Raw genomic sequence first — 23516 nt, forward strand, 5'->3', positions numbered from 1 at the left:
GTTGAGTGGTAAGTATTAAATTAAAATTAAGGTAAAAAATTTAATGAGATGGATGTGCCTGTTTTTTATTGCATAACAAATTAAATCTTGGTGGAATGTTTGACACTGCTGGACGTAAGACCTCTTCAACATTTTTTAGCGCTGAACGATACTGGGATTTAATATGTGTTAAAGCTGAGAAAGTAACTTCACATAAATATGTGGTGTTGAATGGCAGAAGTACATTTAACGCCATATCAGCGATTGTGGGAAATTCAGTTCTAGTTCCGATCCAGAATTCAGTCAAGGACTTTTTTTGAAATTGTAGTTTTAAGTTTGAGTCACTCGAAAGCTCAGAAAATTCCTCTTGAGCTTTAAGTGGCAGGTGATCAATCTCACTTAAGCCAATCCAAAACGGCTTTTGAATCCAAACTATTTTTTGGAAATCAATATTTAATATAAAATATGTACGGAACTGTGTTTCTAGCGCTTTTAAGTGATCTACAATAATTTTTGCAATAAAAGTTTTACAATGAATTTTCTCGATTATAAAATTGTCGACACTGGAAAACATTTCGAACGAATTTTTTTCTACCCTACTTTTCCAAATGTTGATCTTTTTGATAAAAATTTCAATTTTAACATTCGAAGTAAATATATCGCAATTTTTTCCTTGGAGAGACAAGTTCAGATCGTTTAATTTCGCAAAAATATCTGACAAATAACACAGCTTGGATAGCTATAAGTCATTTTGAAAAAAAGCAGCAAGTTCACATTTTCGTTCGATTAAAAATATTTCGATCTCGTCCTTTAATAGCAATAATCTTCTTAAACTTTGACCTCTTGACAACCATCTTACTTCTGCATGTAATAATAAAGTTGTGTAGTTGGAATCCGTATTCTTACAGAGATTTGAAAATAAGCGGCTGTTAAGGGCATGGCTCTTAATAAAATTTATAATCTTAACAGCATCCTGAAGCACATCGTTCAATTCTGGTGCTAATTTTTTTGCTGCAAGGGCCTCTCGGTGAATAAGGCAGTGAGTAGAAGTTATATGATCATAATGAGCAGCTTGAAAAAATGATTTAAAACCAAAATTTTTGCCGGTCATCGCTCTTGCACCATCTGTGCATATTCCACAGCAATTTTTCCATTCTAAACCTTCAGTTTTTAAAAATTCGTCAACTTTACAATATATGTCTTTCCCTGTAGTATGGTCTTCCATAGAACGACAAAATAACAATTCTTCCTCCACGCTTTCTTTATAAACGTACCTGACATATACTAACAACTGAGCCAATTTAGTAATATCAGTTGTTTTGTCCAACTGAATTGAAAATTTTGGGCTTTCTTTAATTCTTGTAATAAGTTGCACTAATTGGTCCTCGTTAATATCAGAAATTCTATTCGAGACACTGTCGTTCGACAAAGGAATTTTTCGAATATCATCGCCATATTTACTTCCATGTAGTATTTCTACCATTTTAATAGCAGCAGGTAATACAAGATCTTCTCCAATGGTGAACGGCTTTTTATTTTTAGCAATACAGTATGAAACTTCATATGACGCTAGTAAACATTTTTCACTAACGGTTATAAATTTTTCAAAGGATTTTTTTTCTTTATTTAAAGATTTATACAGTCTTTCAAAATATTCTTTTGGTTTATTGACATACGAAACATGCTTTGATTCAAGATGTCTTTTTAATTTTGATGGTTTCATACTCTCCGGAGCCAATAATTCATTGCAGATCAAACAAAGAGGTTGTTCATTACCCTTACAATTTTGAAATGTAAAGCCAAATTGAAGAAAAGACTCATCATATTTTCTTTTTCGCAAATAAGATGCCTGTTTTTCAATATTTTGTCCTGCCTGAGAAGAGTTTGTAGCATTATTATCTGCGTCATTGCTATTCTTATTTAAGTTCAGCCATTTATCCATGGCCAAAAATTATTTTGATCCTAAAATACAATAAATATATAAAAATAACATATTGCATATAATAATTGATTTATTAATTACTGAATAAATAAAAAAAACTAAAATCTCGTTACGGCGGAACACTGACAATTGACTACACTAGAAGAGCGTCAATACTACACTAGTTCACATTACAGTCAGTGTTATTGAATCATAGTCTCGCTGCACGTGTGCGCACGCATTCCTCCCTTTGTTTGTGTGCAGGTGTGTGAGTGTGACTCTGCACAAATACACATCTAGATGTTATAAAATCGTGTATTAAAATATTTGACATTAAAATCTCTCACGACCCCAGAATTTTGCTACGCGACCCCAAATGGGGTCGCGACCCATAGTTTAAGAAGGCCTGTTTTAGAGAGATAAATAGCTTAGTTTTATGGCGAAAATTTCAACTTCTGAGGTCTTGGAACGAATTACTACAAAAAAACAATGTGTTATTGGGTTCACATTACGATATTTTCATATCTCCGTTTATTCCTATGGGAAGCAAAATACGTTTCCATGATTTTAAGTTTTCACCAGCCGGAAAAAAACTTGCCTAAAGTCGAATTTCCATAATCGAGTATTACGTAAGCCGGGGAGTGGCTGTATTAAAAATGGCATCTTCCTACTGAGATATCTAGGTCAGGGCCAACTTTTTGATACCCCCTCATATTATGATGTTCGATAACTTTCGCAGTAGTGTAGTGGAACACTGAAAAGACTGTAGAAATCATAATTTGTAAAGCATTGTTTTTTAATTGTAATTTAAAAATTTGGCATTATAATTAAACAAATTGTATTAGAATTTTAATTATGATTTTAAAAATATAGTAATATGTTTTGGATGAATTGATTTTCAGAGGATCCAAATGTCTACCAAACACCTGAAATAGTTGAATTATTATGCTGAAAGTGCTACTCCCAGCACTGAGCTGCTTTTTTTTTTTTTTTTTTTTTAATACCTTACACTGACTTGCTGCAGACTTGAATTGTTGATTAACATATAACAGCTTCTTATTTGTGAAATGTGGTCAATGTTTCAAGTTTTAATGAAACCAAATTGGTAGCAAAACCTGAATATAAAATAAAAAATACAGTATCTTTTAAAATAAATTTATTTGGCAGTGGTTGGTTTGCTGCATGCTTTTTAGATACCATGGAAACCTTGTAATTATCTATTTATGGATATGCTGTTATTAAGAGTATGGAATATTTGCTCAGAAAATTAAAAGTATAGAACAGATAATGATAAGCAGTAAATTCTTTTAATTTTAACAGTAGTATATTGGCCACTCTGAAAAAGACTGCATATATCATAGCTTTATGTAATTTTGTTTCTTTTAATTAAACAATCTGTGTGTAATAATCTGATTTAATATTATTGCCCAAACTTTTTAATATTGTTGTGTATTTGCTAAGTTGTTCTTTTTGTGGTATGGTGCTGTTGTTGGTGTTGTTATTTGGTTTTTAGGAGCATTAGCAACTAAGGCCATATTGCTCTGGGGGTGGGGGGGATATGCGGTGGTCAATTCCCTGACCTTTCCGTATTTGGTGGTCACAGGCTCGAACCCGTCTAATCAAGAAGCGTGTGCTACACACTGCTGCTCCTGCCCACCTGGGTGGTATGGTGCACAAGTAAATGGAATTGAATTAGGGTGAATTGAAGCACCTTGTGCTGCATAGGATCTAAATCTGTCTTTATATTAGGAATAATTATACATACTTCTCAGATGTTTCTTGGCCTTTTCTGTACCACTTTCCTAGTGACTGTAAAGGCAGCAGGGAAAGCATGGTAAAATTTGTATTAATTGCATAATACTAATTTTTGCCAGTTTTAGTTAACATTAAAAACATGGATTTAAAGGAAAGGACAAATTTTCTAGAAATGTTTTAAAAACACAAAACTGTTTTAAGAAAACTAACCTACTTGGGATGCTGTCTCCACAATATATGTTTAAGCCATGGACAGTGGGCTTTTAGAAGCACAAACCAAGCTAGGTACGAAGTCAAGGCTTATTAAAATATAAATTAAGCTTTCTTTTTTTTTAAGGACTTGACTTGCTAAAAGTACTTAGTGTGTCAAACACCTGTATGTAGGCATGTTTATTATCTGTAAATATAATATCTCTCTATCCCCCCCCCCCCGCAAAACTTGCCCTTAATACCACACTACTCCAAGTTTGTATAGCAGTCTCTTGTGTGAAACAGTATCAAAAACTTTCCCGAAATTTAAGTATATAATATCAAAATAATTTTTTGCATCTAATTCTTTTGTCACTGCATCATAGTATCTAGCCAAATTGGTCAGACAAGATCTTTCCTAAATAGACCAATGTTATGACTGAAGTATAACTGCACTCCTGTCTAGATGGTCCTACGTTACTTCTTTAACCAGTGACTCCATTATTTTCCCTGGAGCTGACCAGGCTAGCTGGGTGAGTAAAGTGCCTGCCTGGCAACCCAAAGGTTGCCAGGCAGGCACTTTACTCACCTGCGGGATTCAAACCTGCCTGGCAACCCAAAGGTTGCCAGACAGGTTTGAATCCCGCCTCGGGCTTGGATCAGAGTAGAAAATGCAAAAACGTTGGGAGGTGCAATATGGCCACAGAAGCCGATGTGCCAACAACTAACAGAAAAAAAAAAAAAAAAAAATCCCTGGACATGTAATCTACGAACATGTAAATAGAATTATTTAAATTTTTTATATCTAATGCACAGGAAAAATTACAAAAGCGTAAAATTTTAAAAAAATTCAAAATTATAAAATTACAAAGTTTTATCTCTCAAGCATCAGTGTCAGAATCGACGTCTTCAGCTGATAAGTATGCTGCTGAGGAGGTTGAGGGCTGTGAAGATTTAGAAGGGGTTGGCCACTCAACCTTACAGAATAACATTCGCACATCTCCGTTCCACAGGGAGCCCCTGAATCTAAAGGTGCTCTCATAAATATGGCTGAGGGTTTGCTTATCTCCTTTGCTGCTCCCCCCCCCTTAATGATTGGATAGATCCCATCCACCCCAGGTGCCTTTTTTTATGTTTAACTTCAACAAATTTTCTTCCACTTTCTTTTCAGTTATCAGAAAATCATTCAGCTCTCTTTTTAGAGCTTGATAAACTTTTTGACAAAAAATAATTTATGGCACATCGTAACATTGTTTGCCAATTCATAATTGTGATGAGTTGTTTGCAGACAGGGAATTGCCTAATTTCAGATATCAGAGTTCTCTGTGCATGGTTTGGATAAAATATAATCATATATTATATATTCTGTAGAGCTGTAGTCTTTTTGAATTCAGTTTGACATTCTGCCTAACAGGTAATCCTTCTGTTCCAGAGATACCTTTCTGGAATTGGCTTTATCTTCTTTTTACTGTGCTTGGTAGGCTCATGAAATGATCACTTAGTGATTTAAATAGTTTTTGCAATATCCTTTTTGGAAATTAGTAACTTCCAAAAAAAGGCTATTGTGAAATAACGTTTAGTTATAAGCAGTACTGTTGCATTTAAGTGTGGTCTGGCAAGCCATTAGTGGCTGATATTCAAAAAATGCATAAATTTGAATTGGGACATGTGGTTGTAATTCAGTGGGAGAGTTTTTAATATTTTGGTGAGACAGTATATATTTTATTGATATTCTGCTTGTTTGTGGAGTGCCTCGGGTATCTTATACACTATAGTTTTCTATAATGATGTTGTTACTTAAATAATTATACGTCGTGTTTATTATCAGATAGAAGAACCTGATGACTGGTTGAGATTTGGAAATCCATGGGAAAAGGCCCGTCCAGAATACATGTTACCTGTCAACTTTTATGGTCGTGTGGAAAAAACACCCAGGGGAATGAAATGGGTAGATACTCAGGTAAGATATGCTGATCTTTATTAAAATTTCTTATATTTTTTATATTTACATTAAAGATCATGGAATTAAGAAATGGCTATCATGTGTGTAAAAATTGAGTCTTTATTGCAGTTTAAGGATATATGCAGATGCCAAGAACTACAAGTTTCTTTTCACAATCACAAGTCCAGTGATTAATTGCTTTTCAGCTCTGGAGAATTCATAATGATTAAGAAAAGAACATGCCACACACAAAAAATATGTTATGTTTGAAGGTGTTCTTCTTTTCCCATTCTGTTTAGGTATTCTGTTTTAGGTATTCTGTTTTACCATCTGTTTGTCAGGTAAGGATAGATCATCCTATTGTCTTTGTCTTCCTGTGCTTCATTTGTCGATGAATCTTTAGTTCTTTAATATTTTTGCCCACCTGTCTTTATACATCCTATTTGTTTTACCCCCTCTTTTTTTTTTTTTTATCTATTATACATATCTATCATATATCTCTTTTTCCCTAGAGGTGTTACAAACCTTAATATTAGATTAAAAAATGAGAATTCTCCCCATGAGTATCTTAAAAAAAATAATAAACCTAATAGAGTTGAGGTCAAATTGAGCTGGGTATTATGTCAGGATAGAGAACTCAGCTTGAGAGAACAAGTAGTCTTGAAGGGACACAATCAGGTTACCTATCTGAGTTTTAAATTTAGGTCACTCTGAAAGTCACATTACATTTGTGTCCAAGGTGTAGTCTTGAGATAGAAACAATAGCAGTTTGTCATTTTCGGTGGCTTGTGTTTGCTTTGTTAATGGGAGAGCACATAATTGAAAAGGGGTATATTTGATCCATCTGGTGGTCTGAATCCCTCATTAGTTTATTTCTGGGGATTAAACTTGTCTCAGATTCTTTTTCTCTGATTAAACAGTGATTCCCTTTAGATTGGCATCAAGATTCTGGGTCTGATTGAGCATTTCACAACTGAAAACAAAAGGCTGGCAAGGACCTTGGAGAGGAATCCCTTTTTGGCTGTGATTGTGGGAGTGTTGCAGTGATGGGACACATTATTCTCTCATTTGATGAGGTGTGAACCTGTCTTAAGGATAGATCCATGCTAAGCAGTAGTAGAGCTTGGGACTAGCTCTTTAGGCAGTGGGAGGAAATTCTCCAGCTACATATCTCCCAGAATGAGGGCATTGAGATTATATCAGTTATCTTCACTGTCACTAGGAACTATTAGGTATCAGTTATGATTGGGATTCATTGAATCCTCGGTGAGTTGGTAAGCTCAATGCAGATGTGAACAAGAAGTTTATATTTTTCTTTGTTCTCTCCAGGAGCCAGAATTCTGCAGCATACAGTGGTTTAATTGTTATCAGTGCAGCCTGTGAAGCCTGAAGTTCAAATTTCAGTCACACAGACTAATTTGGGAAAGGTTGGTTTTTCTGATATACTTTGCAAATATCATTTTATTAGCAATATGTAGGTGGTTTTGTTTTGCTGTCCATCAGAGTATTGAGACATACAAGAATAGCATGCCTAAATTGACTTTAAAAACGAATTTGGTGTTGAACTCAACCTTAATATTCCTGTGAGTTGAGAGAGAGAATGAGGTGTGTTTCTGTAGAGTGGCGATAGATTACGAATTCAAACTTGGCAGGGTTGATTTTTAACCTGAACTGGCAGAGGTTAGTTGCAGCTGTGGTGAACATATTATTAATTTTCATTTTTATAAGGTTTAGGTCTTCAAGTGGATTAATAGTGGTAAGTATTTTAATATCATTTGCATAGCTTAGCAAAAGTCACAACTGAAAACAATGCTGGGAAGGACCTTTTGAGGGGAATCCTCCCCCTTTTGGCAGTGATTGTGGGACTGCTGTAGTGATGGGACACATTTGGATCTGATTCATTGCAGTGTCCCTGTTCTGTTTATCAGAAGTGATGACAGGAAGCAAAGAATGTCTTCTCTGATCTGCTGGTGACATTTAGGAAGGATGATAAGTTGGTTTGTTGAGATAAATGACAGCTGTTATTTATCTCAATAAAGTGACCCAGCTGTCACTTATCTCATTGTTGAGATAAGTGACAGCTGAGTTCTTGTTTTTGTTCAAATATTGAGAAGATGATTTGGGAGAAGCAGATTCAAGTGGCTGGATAATGTACGACTTAAACAGTTAAGCATAAATTTGGATACTCCACCTGTGGTCAGGGAGGCTAGTAATTAATTTATGGCCATAATCAGCTGCTGTTTTATGGTTGAAATGACATTTAACACTTCATACTGGGTCATCTCATTTGATAGGATCAGCTCAGTGGTTTGTGCAAGGGGTTTCTGACATATTGTGATAAATTAAGCCATAGTCCTGAATCAAGTACTTGAGGGAAGACCAGATTGTTTGTACCACCAATTTTAAACACACACACCAACCGTTTATGACTGATTGAATAATGAAATAAAATAAAATAAAATGATAGAAAAAACTGTAAAATAATATTTACAAAAAACTTTTAATTATTTACCAAAAACTAAACTATAACAAAAATAAAATAAGTAAATAAGTTAAAATGCATTAAAATATAAATATAAAAGCGATAAAAAGACGATAAAAAACACTATTAGAGCTTTCGGAAATGTCGGCCTCCTTCCTCAGTAATAGTGAGACTTAAGCGACACATCCTTAAATACCAGGTTCACAGCACACGTGGATGACCAGGCGCATACTCAGCATTCCTTTCACTTGTACCAGAACCGGAAGTGGTCTGGAGACGTGGAAAATTAAAACGTTTATCTCTTGCCAAAACCACTGCCTCAAAAAGGGAGTGAAGCCTAACTCCCCTGTCTCTGTTCATACTATTGTTACCAGAGGATCCAATCCACAGACTTTCCAGCCACTTGCGGTCCCAGAATCTATGCGCCCGGTCATAAATTAAAAACGTTTTAATTTTCCACGTCTCCAGACCACTTCCGGTTCTGGTACAAGTGAAAGGAATGCTGAGTATGCGCCTGGTCATCCACGTGTGCTGTGAACCTGGTATTTAAGGATATGTCACTTAAGTCTCACTAGTACTGAGGAAGGAGGCAGACACCTCCGAAAGCTCTAATAGTGTTTTTTATCGTCTTTTTATCGCTTTTATATTTATATTTTAAGGCATTTTAACTTATTTACTTATTTTATTTTTGTTATAGTTTAGTTTTTTGTAAATATTATTTTACAGTTTTTTCTATCATTTTATTTTATTTTATTATTCAATCGGTCATAAACGGTTGGTGTGTGTGTTTAAAATTGGTGGTATGAATAATCCCAACCTCAGAGGCCGTATTGCAGATACAGATTGTTTGTGTGGGGCTTTTATGTCATAGAACCTTACAAGAGGTTCTATAACATATGCTTTGATAGTCAGAAATTTGGGTGTGGGGTTGAAATGGGCCCATGTTATTGAATAGGCCAGGTGATCATTTATGTTTTTATGACGGCTTTCATGCTCAGAGGAGCCATTCCTTGAGTAGGAATGTTATTCTAAGCCACAAATTTGACCAGAATTCGTTATGCAGAGTAATCTTGATTATTTTAAGGGCAGCTATTAACAGTGATATAAGTGATAGGTTTTTACCACCTCCCAAGGTTAAATGAGGTGGCTGTGATGCTTTTTTCTGCATCAAGCAAGTGGAGAATAGTTGATATTGACTGCTATTATTGTCATTCTGGTTTTCAAGCTTGGGGATGGTAGATAAGAAAGTGCTTGTACTGGTATATGATGTGATTCAAATGAGATTTGATCTATTACAGAATCAAGAGTGCAGGGGATTGAAGTAAAGATGATGTCAAAGAGGTTATTCACCCTCATTGGTACTTTATCAGAAGTGATTATTAGGTTTAGATTAGCACAGCTAAGGTGTATAAGAAGATTCTGTTTCACATGAGACAATTATGGTGGCAGATTAAAGTCACCACAAATAAAGTGGCAACTTTAATCACAAGCAAATGGGATTTTAAACAATAAACTCATCATCATTCTACTTCCGTTTGGCACGGGTTGAGTCCCTATTTAGATATCGTCCTCCATTGTTGTCGATCTCTTGAATCATCATTTGTTGATAACTCTGAAAGCCTTTATTTTCCTTTAGGCATTGGAGCCATTCTCTTCTGGGTCTTCCTGGTGGTCTCTTATCTCCAATTCTCCCTGTCAGTACTACATTAGGCAGCCTGTGTTGTTTCATCTGGTTCACATGTCCAAAACACCAAAGTTGTTTTTTGTAGATCTGCTCTATTATTCTGCGTTTGAAATTTAGATCTCTCCTTACTTGTTTGTTAGTTTTATGTTCTCTCCAATTTGTTTTATTGATTTTCCTTAGACATCTCATTTCAAATGCCATTATTTTTTGCCTTTCTTTCTTATTTATTCCCCAATTCTCTGATCCATAAGTTGCTGTGGGTATGTGGGACAGTTTCATATAGTTTAATTTTTAATCACAAGCAAATGGGATTTTAGACAATAAACTAAATATTGTTTTAAACAACAATACGATTCAGTTGTATCTAAAATCTGTGAAATTTTAAAATCTGGCACTTCTCAGTCCTTGAGGTTTCTCAATTTTTCAAACTTTCTTTCAAAAATATCATGTATCATGCATTACAGTTATGGAACCTACTCTGTAAAATTCTATTTGATACTTATATTAGTAAAATATCAACATTTATCAATAAATTAATGACAATTATACACATAATGTTAGAATGCCTGCCTAGCTTTCAATAAACCCGCTTAGATTCCTCCTAGGTAGCAAATAACATCACAGATGTTTTCTGTTTACTCAAAATTCCAACCTTTATCACCTTATTTGAAGAGATTTAAGCATATAATAAGTATTTGAAGTTTAATAATAGGCAGTTTTAAAAGTGATGAATTACACAGTACACTCAAATTAACCATGTCGATAAAAGTAAATGAATAATTATTGCCCACACTGACCAGACTTTGTAATATATTTATTATGCAAATATAGTAAACTCTCATTATAACACTTCCATTTATAGTGCTGTCCTCCCACTTTTAATGCACTTTTCTGGTCCCATAGGTAATCCTATGAAGTGCCATGAATTTTTTTAAATTGAGAAATCAGTGTTCTCTTACCAGAAAAAATTCACAAAATATTCCATTTTATCAATATTTAGAGACTAGGGGACCATTCCTAAAAAGGATTGGCCCTCTCTATAAACCATTGAAACCTGTATAAGTATTATGTACAATTAAAATCCAGGTAACACCAGTTAAAAAAAATTCACTAAAAATATGTTGCAATAAGATGTTTAAAATGTACAGGTGGAAAGTGCTAAAAATAATAAAATTTTAAAACAGAAGAGCTTTTGGCATTATGAGGATGGCCGAATTTATACATCGGGAAATAAGAAAGGGGAAGGAAAGGAGTGGCAGACAGAATAAACATGAGGGGAGGGAAGAAAAATAGAAGGGGGAAGGATGGAGGGAGGAAGAAAGGAAGTAATTCCCAAGTGTTCTTGAGGTAAGAGTGATCTCTGGGTCATTCACAAATTATTGGGAAGAGAGGGGAGTGGTTTGGAGGTGGGGAAGATGACCATGGGCAGATAACATCACTTGGTAAGAGGTTATGCCAGTCTTGCCATTAGTCCATGGCTATTGCTTATTAAGCAAAATCAGCAGTCTTAATGGAGGTTATATTGTCTTTTAAGTGGTTCTCCAGATAATGGGTAGTGTTACTGATATGGTTTACATTAGTCTCTATAGGGTGTGCTGTAAATAACTACATTTTTTTTTTTTTAAATAAATGGCATGGCAGATCTTAAAGGGGATACATGGTCTTTTCCTTTCCCCTTTCTAAACTTACTTTCCTTCCTCTTCTCCCATCTTTCTCCCTCACCTTCCCTTTTATTCTGTCTTGCCACTTCTTTCCTTCCCCCCCTCCTCACACACTGCTTCTGCTCTTATTTCCTAATGCATTCATTCCATCATCCCCATATCAGCCAGAGCATGGTTGATCATTGGAATGAACAAACTTCCCATCTGGTGTTGTAGATGTGGGTAGTTTGAATAAATTCAAGAAAAAACTAGATAAATTGTTAGAGGGAATGGGCAGGTGAAATGGAAAGTGTGTGGGTGTTTTTTTATTTTTGGGTAGCTAATGGTGCATACATAAGCTTGCTTTTTTTTATCATTTGCCACTACTACTAATAATAACATATATATACTGTAGTTATACTCAATATATTTTCATAGTAATGTTTTTAGCCAGTGTTAACCTTATATTTATTATATTTATAATATAAATATATAAATATTTATTATATTTATATAATAATAAATATATTGCACAGCTTGATCAGTGTATGCAAGAATTATTCATATATCCAGTTCCTGACTTCTACGTTTTTCAACCATTTTATAAAAGTAGCTGTCAGTAACCATATAATGGTAGTACTATAGCTGTAGTAGATGGTGCATTGTAAAACATCACAAAAATATATACAGCCTCTCAACAAGTTTAATTTGCATTTTAAGAGTACTTCAACTTGCGTGTGCATTTTACTAATCTGCTTTCTGTTTCTTTCAAAGTTAGAAGAAAATTTTCTTGTGTCTGCCACTGGTTATTTGAAGCTCCACTTGTGTACTTTATGCTATCTGAACCATTGAAACCAGTTGCTCTGGTATATTTTCAAGAATCTGTTGCTTAAATTATTAATGTTTATATTTTAACCTGTTATTTTGTTACACATATTATCTTCTAATATGTGTAACAAATTTTGTTTATTGACTTCATCAGTGTTAAAACTTTGTTTGACCAACTAAAGAAATATGAAGTTAAGCATATTAATTTGCTTATACAGTCTAACCACTTAACAACCCTCAACTTTAAATCAAGATTATCTGATTGCTACAAGTTGTTGTAATGATCTGACAAGTTGTAGCAATCCAACAATCTGTAACAAGTTGTAATAACCAGTTGTTGCAACTTGTTGGTTATTTCAGCAGCATATAGAGAATTTGATAACATGTTACACGTATAATGGGTTTAGTAGTTGTAGGTTAATTGACATGATTTCTAATTGATAGTACTCACAAATAAACATTAATAATAAATATAGAAAAGTCACTCATTTCTTACTGTTATGAAGATGGATTTTTAAGAAATATTTTACTAATAATTGATGGATTGTTGGGGCATTATTATTATTAGCTATATGGTGCATGGAAGCCCGAGGCTTATGTTGCACCAGCCAAAAAAAAAAAAAAAATTCCCAAGTTACCGTGTGTGTGTGTGTGTGTGTGTGTGTGTGTGTGTGTGTGTGTGTGTGTGTGTGAGAGTGAGAAAGAGAAGAATGATGATGATGAGAGAGAGAGAGAGGAGAAAGAGAGAAGAAAGATTATATTTTATGTATGGCAGCCTTGCTATTTAAGGTATCTAGCCTGTTTATGTAATATAAAGGTTAGTTGGAAAAAGAAAGTTTTGTTTATGACCTGAGTTTTTGACATTTGCACATATTCTTTTTAGATAGTTTTTGCATTGCCATACGACAGCCCAGTTCCTGGTTTCAGAAATAATGTAGTTAATACGTTGCGATTATGGTCAGCAAAATCTCCAAACAGTTTTAATCTAAGATTCTGTAAGTATGTACTATTCTTCTATTTAAATATTTATTTAAAAATGTGTAAGCCAATATATTCTGCAACAATAAGGATCAGAAATGTGCATTGTGTATAAACATATAATGCTTATATCATATAAACAAGAGGAGTTGGTATGTTTACTAATTTGGCATGATGTGCCAGTTTATGTGGGATGACAATTCATACGATCCTTTTCATGTCTTTGCAAGAGTGTTCACATATTAACCTGCATGCTGTGTGTACCAGATAAATCTGGAATAAATTGCTGGAGAAGGCGAGACCCAACTCCCTCTACCTGTGATTGACTAACTGCAGCCTTGGTCAAAGAGATCTTTAAGAATTCTGTCAGTGTCTGATGGGATTTGTAATCCAGATAAGGAATAAGTGGTGAACCTGCTTGTCATTTGTGGATGATTCTGTAGTAGTTAGTAGTAATAGCAGTAGGGTAAATTTCAGCTATCAGCACTCAGCATAAGTAAGTCTGGGGAATGTTACTAGTTCAGATGAAACTGGGAACAACACAGCTATGAGGGGATCATCCCTCAGTAACATAAGAAAAACTGAACAGTTGATTTTCAAAGGCCATCAGTAGATTGCCCATTATTGGATATTGGTTATAGTACTATGTATGTAATTATTATGTATAGTGATTTGAAGATGAGTAAACTAACGTCCTTGCCCACTACCATCTCTTCCCAAAACTAGACTCTCAGTTGTTGGTATGAATGGGGGTGGGGGTAGTTTTAAAATTAACTTTGTATTTTATCTAATAAGTATACTTTAGTTATTTTTTATTATACAAAATGTACCTGAATTCAAAATTCTATAAGAAATAAATAAAACATGTAATGAGTGTGAAGCCAAAACAGATAACAGAAGTATCTGTCAAGTATATTTCTATCAGTACAGATTTTCAAAATGTCTTCTGTCATTCTGAACATGAATATGAGCAGCACAATTACTAACTAGAACATGCAGCATTTTGCATCCAGTATTGGTGATAGTTGCAGTCACATAATCCTTCTGATCACTAATTGTTCTTTGCTTCTTCTGTGAAACTGTAAAACCTTTTTCATTTGAGGCTTTGGAAGCCATTGATTTGTTGAAAGTTAACTGGCCAAGAAACTATTCATTAATCCATTGTATTGCCAATTGGGAAGTGGGTGCTGTGGCTCCACCTTGCTGGAACCACTTATCTCTTCCATTTTGTGCACAATTCCAAAAATAACTCTACTGTGCACAGTTAACATAAATGAGGTTGATATTTTCTCTTGTTTCAGTTTCCCTGGCTTGTAGTTCTGTACTGACCCTTATACTTTCTGTTTGATTGCAGTCTGTCACCACCAAATACAGAGGATGCGGAAAGGTCAGGGAATGACCACTGCATATTCCTGGAGCAATATGGCCTTAGTTGCTAATGCTCCTAAACACCAAATAACAACAACAGCAGTCTGTCGTATTGTCTCACCTTTTTATATTTGTATCCTGGAATAACCGCGTTGATATTTGCATCCTGGAATAACCGCGTTGATATTTGCATCCTGGAATAACCGCAGCATTGTCACAACTGAAAATTTAATAAAAATAGAACATAGGCTTAAAAGTAGTGTTCAAGAATATAATACACTGTTAATACCCTTGTTATGCTAGTGGCTACAGGGACAACAGCAGTAAAAGCAGAGCAAATTTAATGAAATTAAAAACCTGAGCAAATATAAGTATACTCATTCAGCCTCATTATCGGGAAGTATTAATGACCTTAATGGCCATTAGCCTTAAATTCCATACTACTAAATAACCACCATGCATAGAAAAAAGACAAGTAACAAAACGCTGTAGAAGTATCACAGTAAAAATTGCACCCTGGGCTTAGACACGATCACAAAGCACCCGTTAATTCCAGTAAATGGTCCAATAGCATTCGGTGCCGCCCACCCACCAGTGATTAACAAGAAACCAGAAGGTGCCTACAGAAATAAATTCTTTCCATACATTGAAAATATACAGATAGTTTATTCTGGCAGAAGCAACTAAAATTTAAGAAATGCTCTAGTAAATTATGTAAGATGTGTCCATACATGCACAACAAGCACAGCCCCAAAACAGAAAATTTCCCAGTATTTAGCCACATACAAAACGTCATCTACCTTATTACATGCAAAGAATGTGGGATACAATACGTCGGACAAACCAGTACAGAATTGCATATAAGACTGAACTTGCACAGATCACAAATTAAGAAATTTGGAGAAAGATCCACCAAATGCAAAACCACTATAACTTTAGATAAATACACCAAGGAGATAGAACTAAAACACTTCCAAAAGCACCAGTTCACCAATATATCTATAGCTATACTAGCTATAGAAGAAAATGCCAAAAAAAAAGGGAAATATTGGAAGACTTCTACATATTACAATACAAATCTCTATACCTATACGGATTAAACAACAGGTTCAATGGCAGAAACTTCACCTACCCTGGGGCGAAACAGTGCACACACACACACAGTATTCCAACCAGCTAAATACATGGAAACGCTCTAAGAAACAAAGTTCAGAAAGAATACAGCAGCTACAACAGTACCAGCACACAAAAACTTAACAGCTTTGAATTACTGCTCACCTAATGGGATAACAATTCCATTAACATTAAAACCATCCACAACACCCTGTTTTCACTAAAGCCCAGCAAACTAAAAGCCCTAAATAAGATTTGTCTACAATACTCCTTCAAAAACACACATCTCAAACATGCCATATTTGAAGACATTACCAGATTTAAAATCGGATTCATCCACCCCAAAAACAAAAAAGAATATTGCATAGTAAAATACCAAAATTGCATTTTCGACCATGTTAACCTCAGAGAAGTCTTTGATAAAACCACTAAAAACCTACCTATAGATAAAATTAATATAAAAATCAGACATAGATTTGCAAGGCCCATCGGAATGGCCTTATGCAACTACAAAAACACCATAGCAAACCTGAAGAAAATTGAACCCCCTTGTCACTGCAAAGAAAACAGATAAAAAGATTACATAGAACCAATTCTATGTAATGGTTCTATACATAGAACCATAGATTACATAGAAACAAATAAAAAGATTACATAGAACCACACCACAAGCACATAATCACAGGTGACCTCAATATAGTCGAGGATTCAGCATTAAAAGAAATCATGGATAAAGGAATGAAATTTAGACCAAACCTCCATTTAGACCAAGCCTTTAAAATTTGGATTAACAGCACTTCAGATCACGTTATGGCAAGGTTCAGAGATTGCATACAACACCAATATAACTTCAAGCAATATAACCTAAAAAGAATAAATAACAAAATCAAAGACTTGCAAAACAAATTCATTATAACCAGCACAGACAAAGACAATAACAACTTCCGTATTATTTGAAAATAATTCTACACAGACACTCAAAAAGGAACTAAACAACAGCAAAACATAAAATCACTAACTCCACCCATAGTACTATTACAAAAAAACTAATCGCCATGCATAAAAAAGTTAAATTAAAAATCAATAACAATAGATTTCCATTTGTTTATTGGATCACAAAGTTCTATAAAGCCCCTGTAGGCTGCAGATTCATTACCACATTCAGGAACAGCTACATTAAAAATCCCAGTTAAAAAACTGGAGGCCGAACTACCAACCTCACCAATGCCAAGTTCATTTTGGACAATAGAAAATATATAGAATACATCAAAAATAATAATATCAGCAAAGTGTACCCCTACGATTTTGAAAATCTATTTACCAGCATTTCACACAATAATTTTAAAAAAGTGTTAATAGACTACTACGAAGAAAATCAGGAAATTCTAGACATAATAAACGGTACTGGCTAGACCTAATAAATTTATGCATAATCAATAAATACATGCTTATGGGAGACAGCATCTACGTGCAAAGTAGGTGGGGTGGCAATGGGGGCAAGCAGCTCAAGTTCCATTGCCAACCTTTACTTGCACTGCTATGAAAACAAAATTAAAGACGATAATTTTCTTCAGATACTTTGACGATGTCTTAGTTGTCGATTGTGATAAATTCGAGAGATTAGCGCTGGAAATATATTCCGCAGACCTGACCATCGAACCACCAACCCTACAAGCCACATACCTCAACAGTGAAATAACTATCAAAGAAAATAAAGTCTGCACAGGACACTTTGACAAAAGAGACCATTTCAACTTCTAAGCCATTAGACTCACAAACTGGGAGACCAATTTAACAAAACATATACATGGTAATGTAATCAGAAATCAAACTAACGGAATAATACACATCTGTAGTAACCAGGAGAATATATAATGGACGCATTACAAAAATTGAAAACTAATTTAATCCAGAACAAAATTCCTGTTAAGTTCATCAGATACCATATTAAAGCAGCCATCCAAGCCAGTTTAACCCTACATCACCCCAACACTAACCCTAACAGGGTCACAGAGCAACTGTTTGGGCCCCTATTAGACCCCCGGGTTCATTGCGCTCAGACAAGGCTTGTTGTCTGACTGCGCTGCAACCTGGATGTCCAAATTCAACCTCTAATACAACAATAACTATAATAGGGAGTTCTCATGCTGACCCTGGCTACACTAAACCCCATACCAATTCCAACCCTTTATAGTACTAACTTCACTGGATATTATAAATTATAAATTTGACAGCAAAGTGATATAAATGGTAACAAAAGAACCCGCTACTCCTTCAGATTATAATAAAGTCCAAAGCACCACAAGGTTAAAATCACCGATGGGGGTATGTAAATATGTATATAGTTATCCCACTGGGCATACAGGGGGCTGTTATGCTGTAGAAAGATTATACCAGTGCTTGTCCAGTGGACAACATTACCAATTTGATTTAAAAAAAAAAAAAAAAAATGTAATCTTAAAATGTATTAACCCAAACATCTATATAGGTATTCACTGTAATCCCTAACCATCGATTACAAATTTAATACAGGTCGCATAATCACTAACAAACAAATTAACCCATCCCTTAAACATATGTAATTATTAATGACAGATTAACCAACAAATCAGACCAGATGGCACCCTGGCTTCCTATAAAGTGGCTCCCACACAGATTGCATGTGCTTTTTCATACCAAGTGCCAGCTATAGGGATCGCAGGTAAATACCTATATACTTTTTATATTTACTCTGATGCATACCGATCGGGCATTGGGCCTCAATCCCAGCACCAAAAATTTAAAACTAAATTAAAAATAAATTAACAATTAAATTTTATTTGCCTTATTACTTTAGGACATCCATAACTTTACATGAGTACTTATTAAGCAAAACTGTTATTGAGACCACAGAAACGGGTATGTATGAGACGTTCTTTTAGTATGGCTATCTGTCTGCTCAAAACCCCTGAGGAAGTAACAGAGAGATGGCCATGTGAAGAATGTTATCTTCCTAATTCTTCCTAGCTATATTCCTAATATTTCTTGACTCAATCTTTAATAATTTCCTCTCTCCTCTTACTTTAAATCTTTCCAAACTTTACATTTTTATATTTATATATTTGTTAACTTGATTTTATGTTAATTGTTAACATGGAACTATAGGCGAACCAACAACTGCTAGAACAACTATTGCTAGCCAGTGAGTTAGGTGTTAATTACTGGTAATGCTTTCCGCTCAAAACAATAAAAATTTTCATCATCACTTGCAAAACAAAAATCAATCACAACTTTGAGCTAATATAAATATATATATACAAAGGGTACGAGGAAAGTTTTGCAATACAGCTTTGTTTATTTTATTTTTTCAAAGTAATTTCCTCTACATTCAATACACCTCTCCATCCTCCGAAACCAATCTTTAAACCATTTCTGCCAAGTTTCACTAGGGAGTAAAGCACACTCGTTGTCCCAAGCCCGTAGAAGGTCCTCATCACTGGAAAACCGCCTCCCTTTTAGCTTCATTTTCACATGCGAGAACAGTGCAAAGTTGCAGGGAGCAAGGTCTGGACTGTAGGGAGGGTGCTCGAGAAGTTTCAGTCCTGTCGTGGTCAAATATTCGGTGTAGGCTTTGGCGCGGTGAGCTGCAGTATTATCGTGATGGAGGTACCAGGTGTCCATTCTTGACTTTGGCCGCAGGTTCTTCATAGATCCAATGACTTTAGGCAGGCATTGTTCAGTATACTACTTAGCTGTGACTGTCTTCTGCGTGTCCAAAATGACACGTTCCACAATTCCACTCGATTGGAAAAATACAGCTATCATTTTCTTCTTTACAGATCGGGATTTTCTGACAATTACGGGTGTGTCGTCATCATCAAAGACCCAAACTTTGTTTTGAGCCTTGGTCGGCAGATCGTAATAGTACAGCCAAGTCTCGTCACCTGTCACGATGTTGTTCACATACCGAGATTGTCCCTTATCAAACTTTTTTAACATCTCCCGGCACCAAGTCACACGTCGTGTCATCTGCTCTTCAGTCAGTTGATGCGGCACCCAGAGAGAACAAAGTTTCTTCACGTGCAAATGATCTTGCAGAATCGAACGAATTGCTGGTGCATTTAGGCCCAAAGTATCCTCTATCTGTTGGTAGGTCACTCGCCTGTTTTCGTGAAGCATTTTCCTCACAGCAGTAACATTTTCCTCTGTAACTGACGTTCGTGGCCTTCCTGGCCTCTCAGAATCCTCCAGAGTGAAATTTCGCCTTTGGAATTCTCTGTACCACCTGAATATCGTTGTACGATGTGGACAATCATCATCTAGTGCAAGAGTCATTTCTTCTAAGCACTGGTCTATGGTTAAACCACGCACGAAATTATACCGCAAAACTGTCCTTATCTCATTTCGTGACCACGATGCCATGGCAAGCACTTTACACTCTCACTACTAATGAATAACTGAGCCCATCGACTTGGCGCGACAGCTACTATGCACGTATGAACATGTCTCAACATGCAGCAACAAGCAGCTTCCTGTGATTCATTGTTGCGTCATATTGCAAAACTTTCCTAGTACCCTTTGTGTATATATATACTGTGTGTATATACACAAGGTGTCTCAAAAATACACAGCACAACTTCAGGAATGAGTTCCTCATATGTAGACAATAAAAATATTTTATATCAACATAGTTCCGGAAATGCTTGGTTCCTGAGTTATTAACTGGAATGGCTTATCTCCCACAGGTGATTTCTTTCATCACAAGGTACTGACAGAATCTGGTGGTTTTCTATTCTGACCCTGTACTCGTCATTTGTACCACGAAAGGTTCTCAGAACAAAGATGTCCAGACAGAAAAATGTTTGAAGGTATCTATCGCTGCCTTTGAACATAGGACCTTTACACCTTGTGCTGCTGACAGAGGACGACCAAGATCTAAGACTCCTGAAGTAGAGGAGTGGACCAACTGCCTGGCCTCCATGCTCACTGATTTAAACCCACTAGATTTATTCTTGTGGGGGCCATTTAAAAGTCAATGGTGTATTCGACTCCGGTAGCTGATGTGGAAACTCTCCACAATCGAATTGTGGCAGGTTGTGAGACAATACGAAACATGCCAGGAATTTGGCATAGTCTTCGAGTCCATGAGATGTCGATGTGAGGCCTGTATTCAGGCAGAAGGTGGACATTTTGAACAATTACTATAAGGTGATGTGAACAGTTAAGTGTCATAGACAGACCTTCAAAACTTGGAAACCAAGCATTTCCAGAACTATGTTGATATAAAATATTTTAATATTACATGATGTTTACAAAAATTTATAACTGAATATATCACAACTGACAAATATGGTATCTAGTTCTCCACTCTGCCTCTCAGAGGAAATTGTTTACTTTTGTAAGTAAAAAAATTTCCTTGTGCAGTTAATATTTCATTGGTGTATTTTTTTGATTGCATCTCTGATTGAGGCAGGACAGGGAGAAATTAGATTGTTCCATAGTAAAGTATAGAATTTGCATGTAGTAGTGTATATTGTGATTTTTGTGTTTTGCCATAAATTGATATTTTTTTTTTTTTTTTTTTAAATATATCTTCTTGGTTGGGGGTCATCACATTCATGTTATATCTGTTTGCAGGGCATGGTATGTTGAGGTTCATTCTATTTTTGAATTATAATATCCATTAAATTATAAAATAATTAATGTTAATTATTATATATAATATAGTGTAACATTATGTATAATATATGCTACTATGCAGCGCTGCAGCGTGACATGGCTGACTGTGCCTTCCGCTGTTTTTTTTTTTTTTTTTGAATAGAGGCCTTTGGCATGCTAAGCACAGCAATCTCTCATATATAAAAGATATACGTTTTTATAATGATTGATGTAGATAACAATTTTTAGCTTTTAGAATAAATTAAGGATTCAGTTATTCTTTAATTAAGTCTTTAATTCTGTTTGCCACCTACAGTGAGCTTGTGGCTAGGCTACCATACCATACCATAGTTTTTCATGCCTCTGGTATGAAATACTGTCTTTTTTTTTGCAATGTTTACTAGATTGCCTTCATTGGAAATTTTCCCTTTCACAAAACTGAAATTGCTTAGCGTGCCAGACATTATCAGTGAAGTTGCAGTTATTTCTGAAATAGAGATTTTGTTTTTCAGTGTGGAGAAACTTTTTATATGAAAAACAATTTTATTTTATTATTATTATTATATTTTTTTTGGAGGACTGCCTTGTTCTTCCGAGTGTTTTGAAAGATTTTTCAGCATGATTGAAACTGCATAGTTAATGGGCGTATTGCTGACAGATGAACCAACTTTGCTTTCAGTGAATTGTCATAGTATGCAGAACTATCAAACAAAAGGCATCATCATAAGGTTAATTTGTCTCTTATTATAGGATTATCTCATCTTTTAAACACATGGCTTATTGACTTTTTAGCAATGCTATTTGTTTGGAAATAGTGTAATACACTATTGTATTGACAAATGCAAAGTACTGCATATGGGTAGAAGTAACCCCAGAGAAACATACCAACTGTGCGGTACTACACTTAAGGTGGTAGAAAATGAAAAGAGGTGGGAGTAATTGTGTAGTCAGATATGAAGTTTTCTGAGCAATACAGACAGGCTGCTAGGGCAGGTCATGGGGTTTGGTCAATGATATACAGGAATTTTGCTAGCAGGGAAAAAAGGAGGCGATTGTCCCTCTGTATAAGGCAATGGTCAGGCCACGCCTTGAGTACTGCATACAGGTCTGGAGGCCTCATTTTAGGAAGGATGTAGATTTGCTTGAGCATGTACAGAGAAGGGCAACAAGATTGGTGAGGGAAATGAAGGGATCCTGTAATGAAGAGAGGCTTAAGTTCTGCAAATTGTAGCGGTTGGAGACTAGACACCTGCGAGGTGATCTTATTGAGGTGTATAAGGCCTTGAATGGGTTGAGCACACTGAATTCTGATGGGATTCTTCCACTTGTTCAGATTACGAACCGAAGGGGGCATAAATTCAAATTGAGCAAAGACAGATGTAGAATAGATGTGCGGAAATTTGCCTTTAGCCAGCGTGTGGTTAATTGCTGGAACAAACTTCCATCTGTTGTTGTGGAAGTTGATAGGTTAAATAAATTTAAGGAGGAACTAGACAAACATTTAGAGGGAATTGTTGTGTAAATTTTTTTTTATTTTATTATTGTTGGGTTTTTTTTTTTTTTTTTTGGCTGATGCTGCATAAGCTTATACACTTGCTTTCTTGCATCACATGCCACTACTACTAATACCAGGGTAACACTTGTGAGGGCAAAGTTTATTCTGTTGTGGGCAATACGCCTATTATTACAATTAACTAGATACTTCAAATTCTGCTGGTCACAAAAACTTGAAAGGACAAGATGATTCTCCTAACTTTGTGTAATTTCAGTAAGACCCCTGTATCTGCAGGGGATACATTCCAAGACCTACCTTGGATGGCTGAAACCGCGGATATAAGCGAACACCTGCTGACCCCATATATAACATGATTTTCTTGTACGTACGTACATACGTATAATAAAGTTTAATTGATAAATTAAACACACAGTAAGACATTACCAACATTAAGTACGGTAATAATAAAGTATAGCAGACTCAATTTACTGGGATTGAATTAACG

General features: G+C 35.4%; 1 protein-coding gene across 1 annotated transcript in view; it reads left to right on the top strand.

Moving 5' to 3' along the window:
• The window catches only part of LOC150088576 (glycogen phosphorylase-like), a 206463-nt gene that overhangs the window by 101987 nt on the left and 80960 nt on the right, over window positions 1-23516 (top strand). The window contains exons 4-5 of the mRNA XM_090369579.1: window positions 5673-5804; window positions 13304-13415. Coding sequence (XP_090225705.1) covers window positions 5673-5804; window positions 13304-13415 — 244 coding nt within the window. The remainder of the gene's footprint in view (window positions 1-5672; window positions 5805-13303; window positions 13416-23516) is intronic.

The sequence above is a fragment of the Mastigoproctus giganteus genome, chromosome 3 (genome assembly GCF_048544385.1).
Source record: "Mastigoproctus giganteus isolate SK-2022 chromosome 3, ASM4854438v1, whole genome shotgun sequence".
Classification (NCBI taxonomy): domain Eukaryota; kingdom Metazoa; phylum Arthropoda; class Arachnida; order Uropygi; family Thelyphonidae; genus Mastigoproctus; species Mastigoproctus giganteus.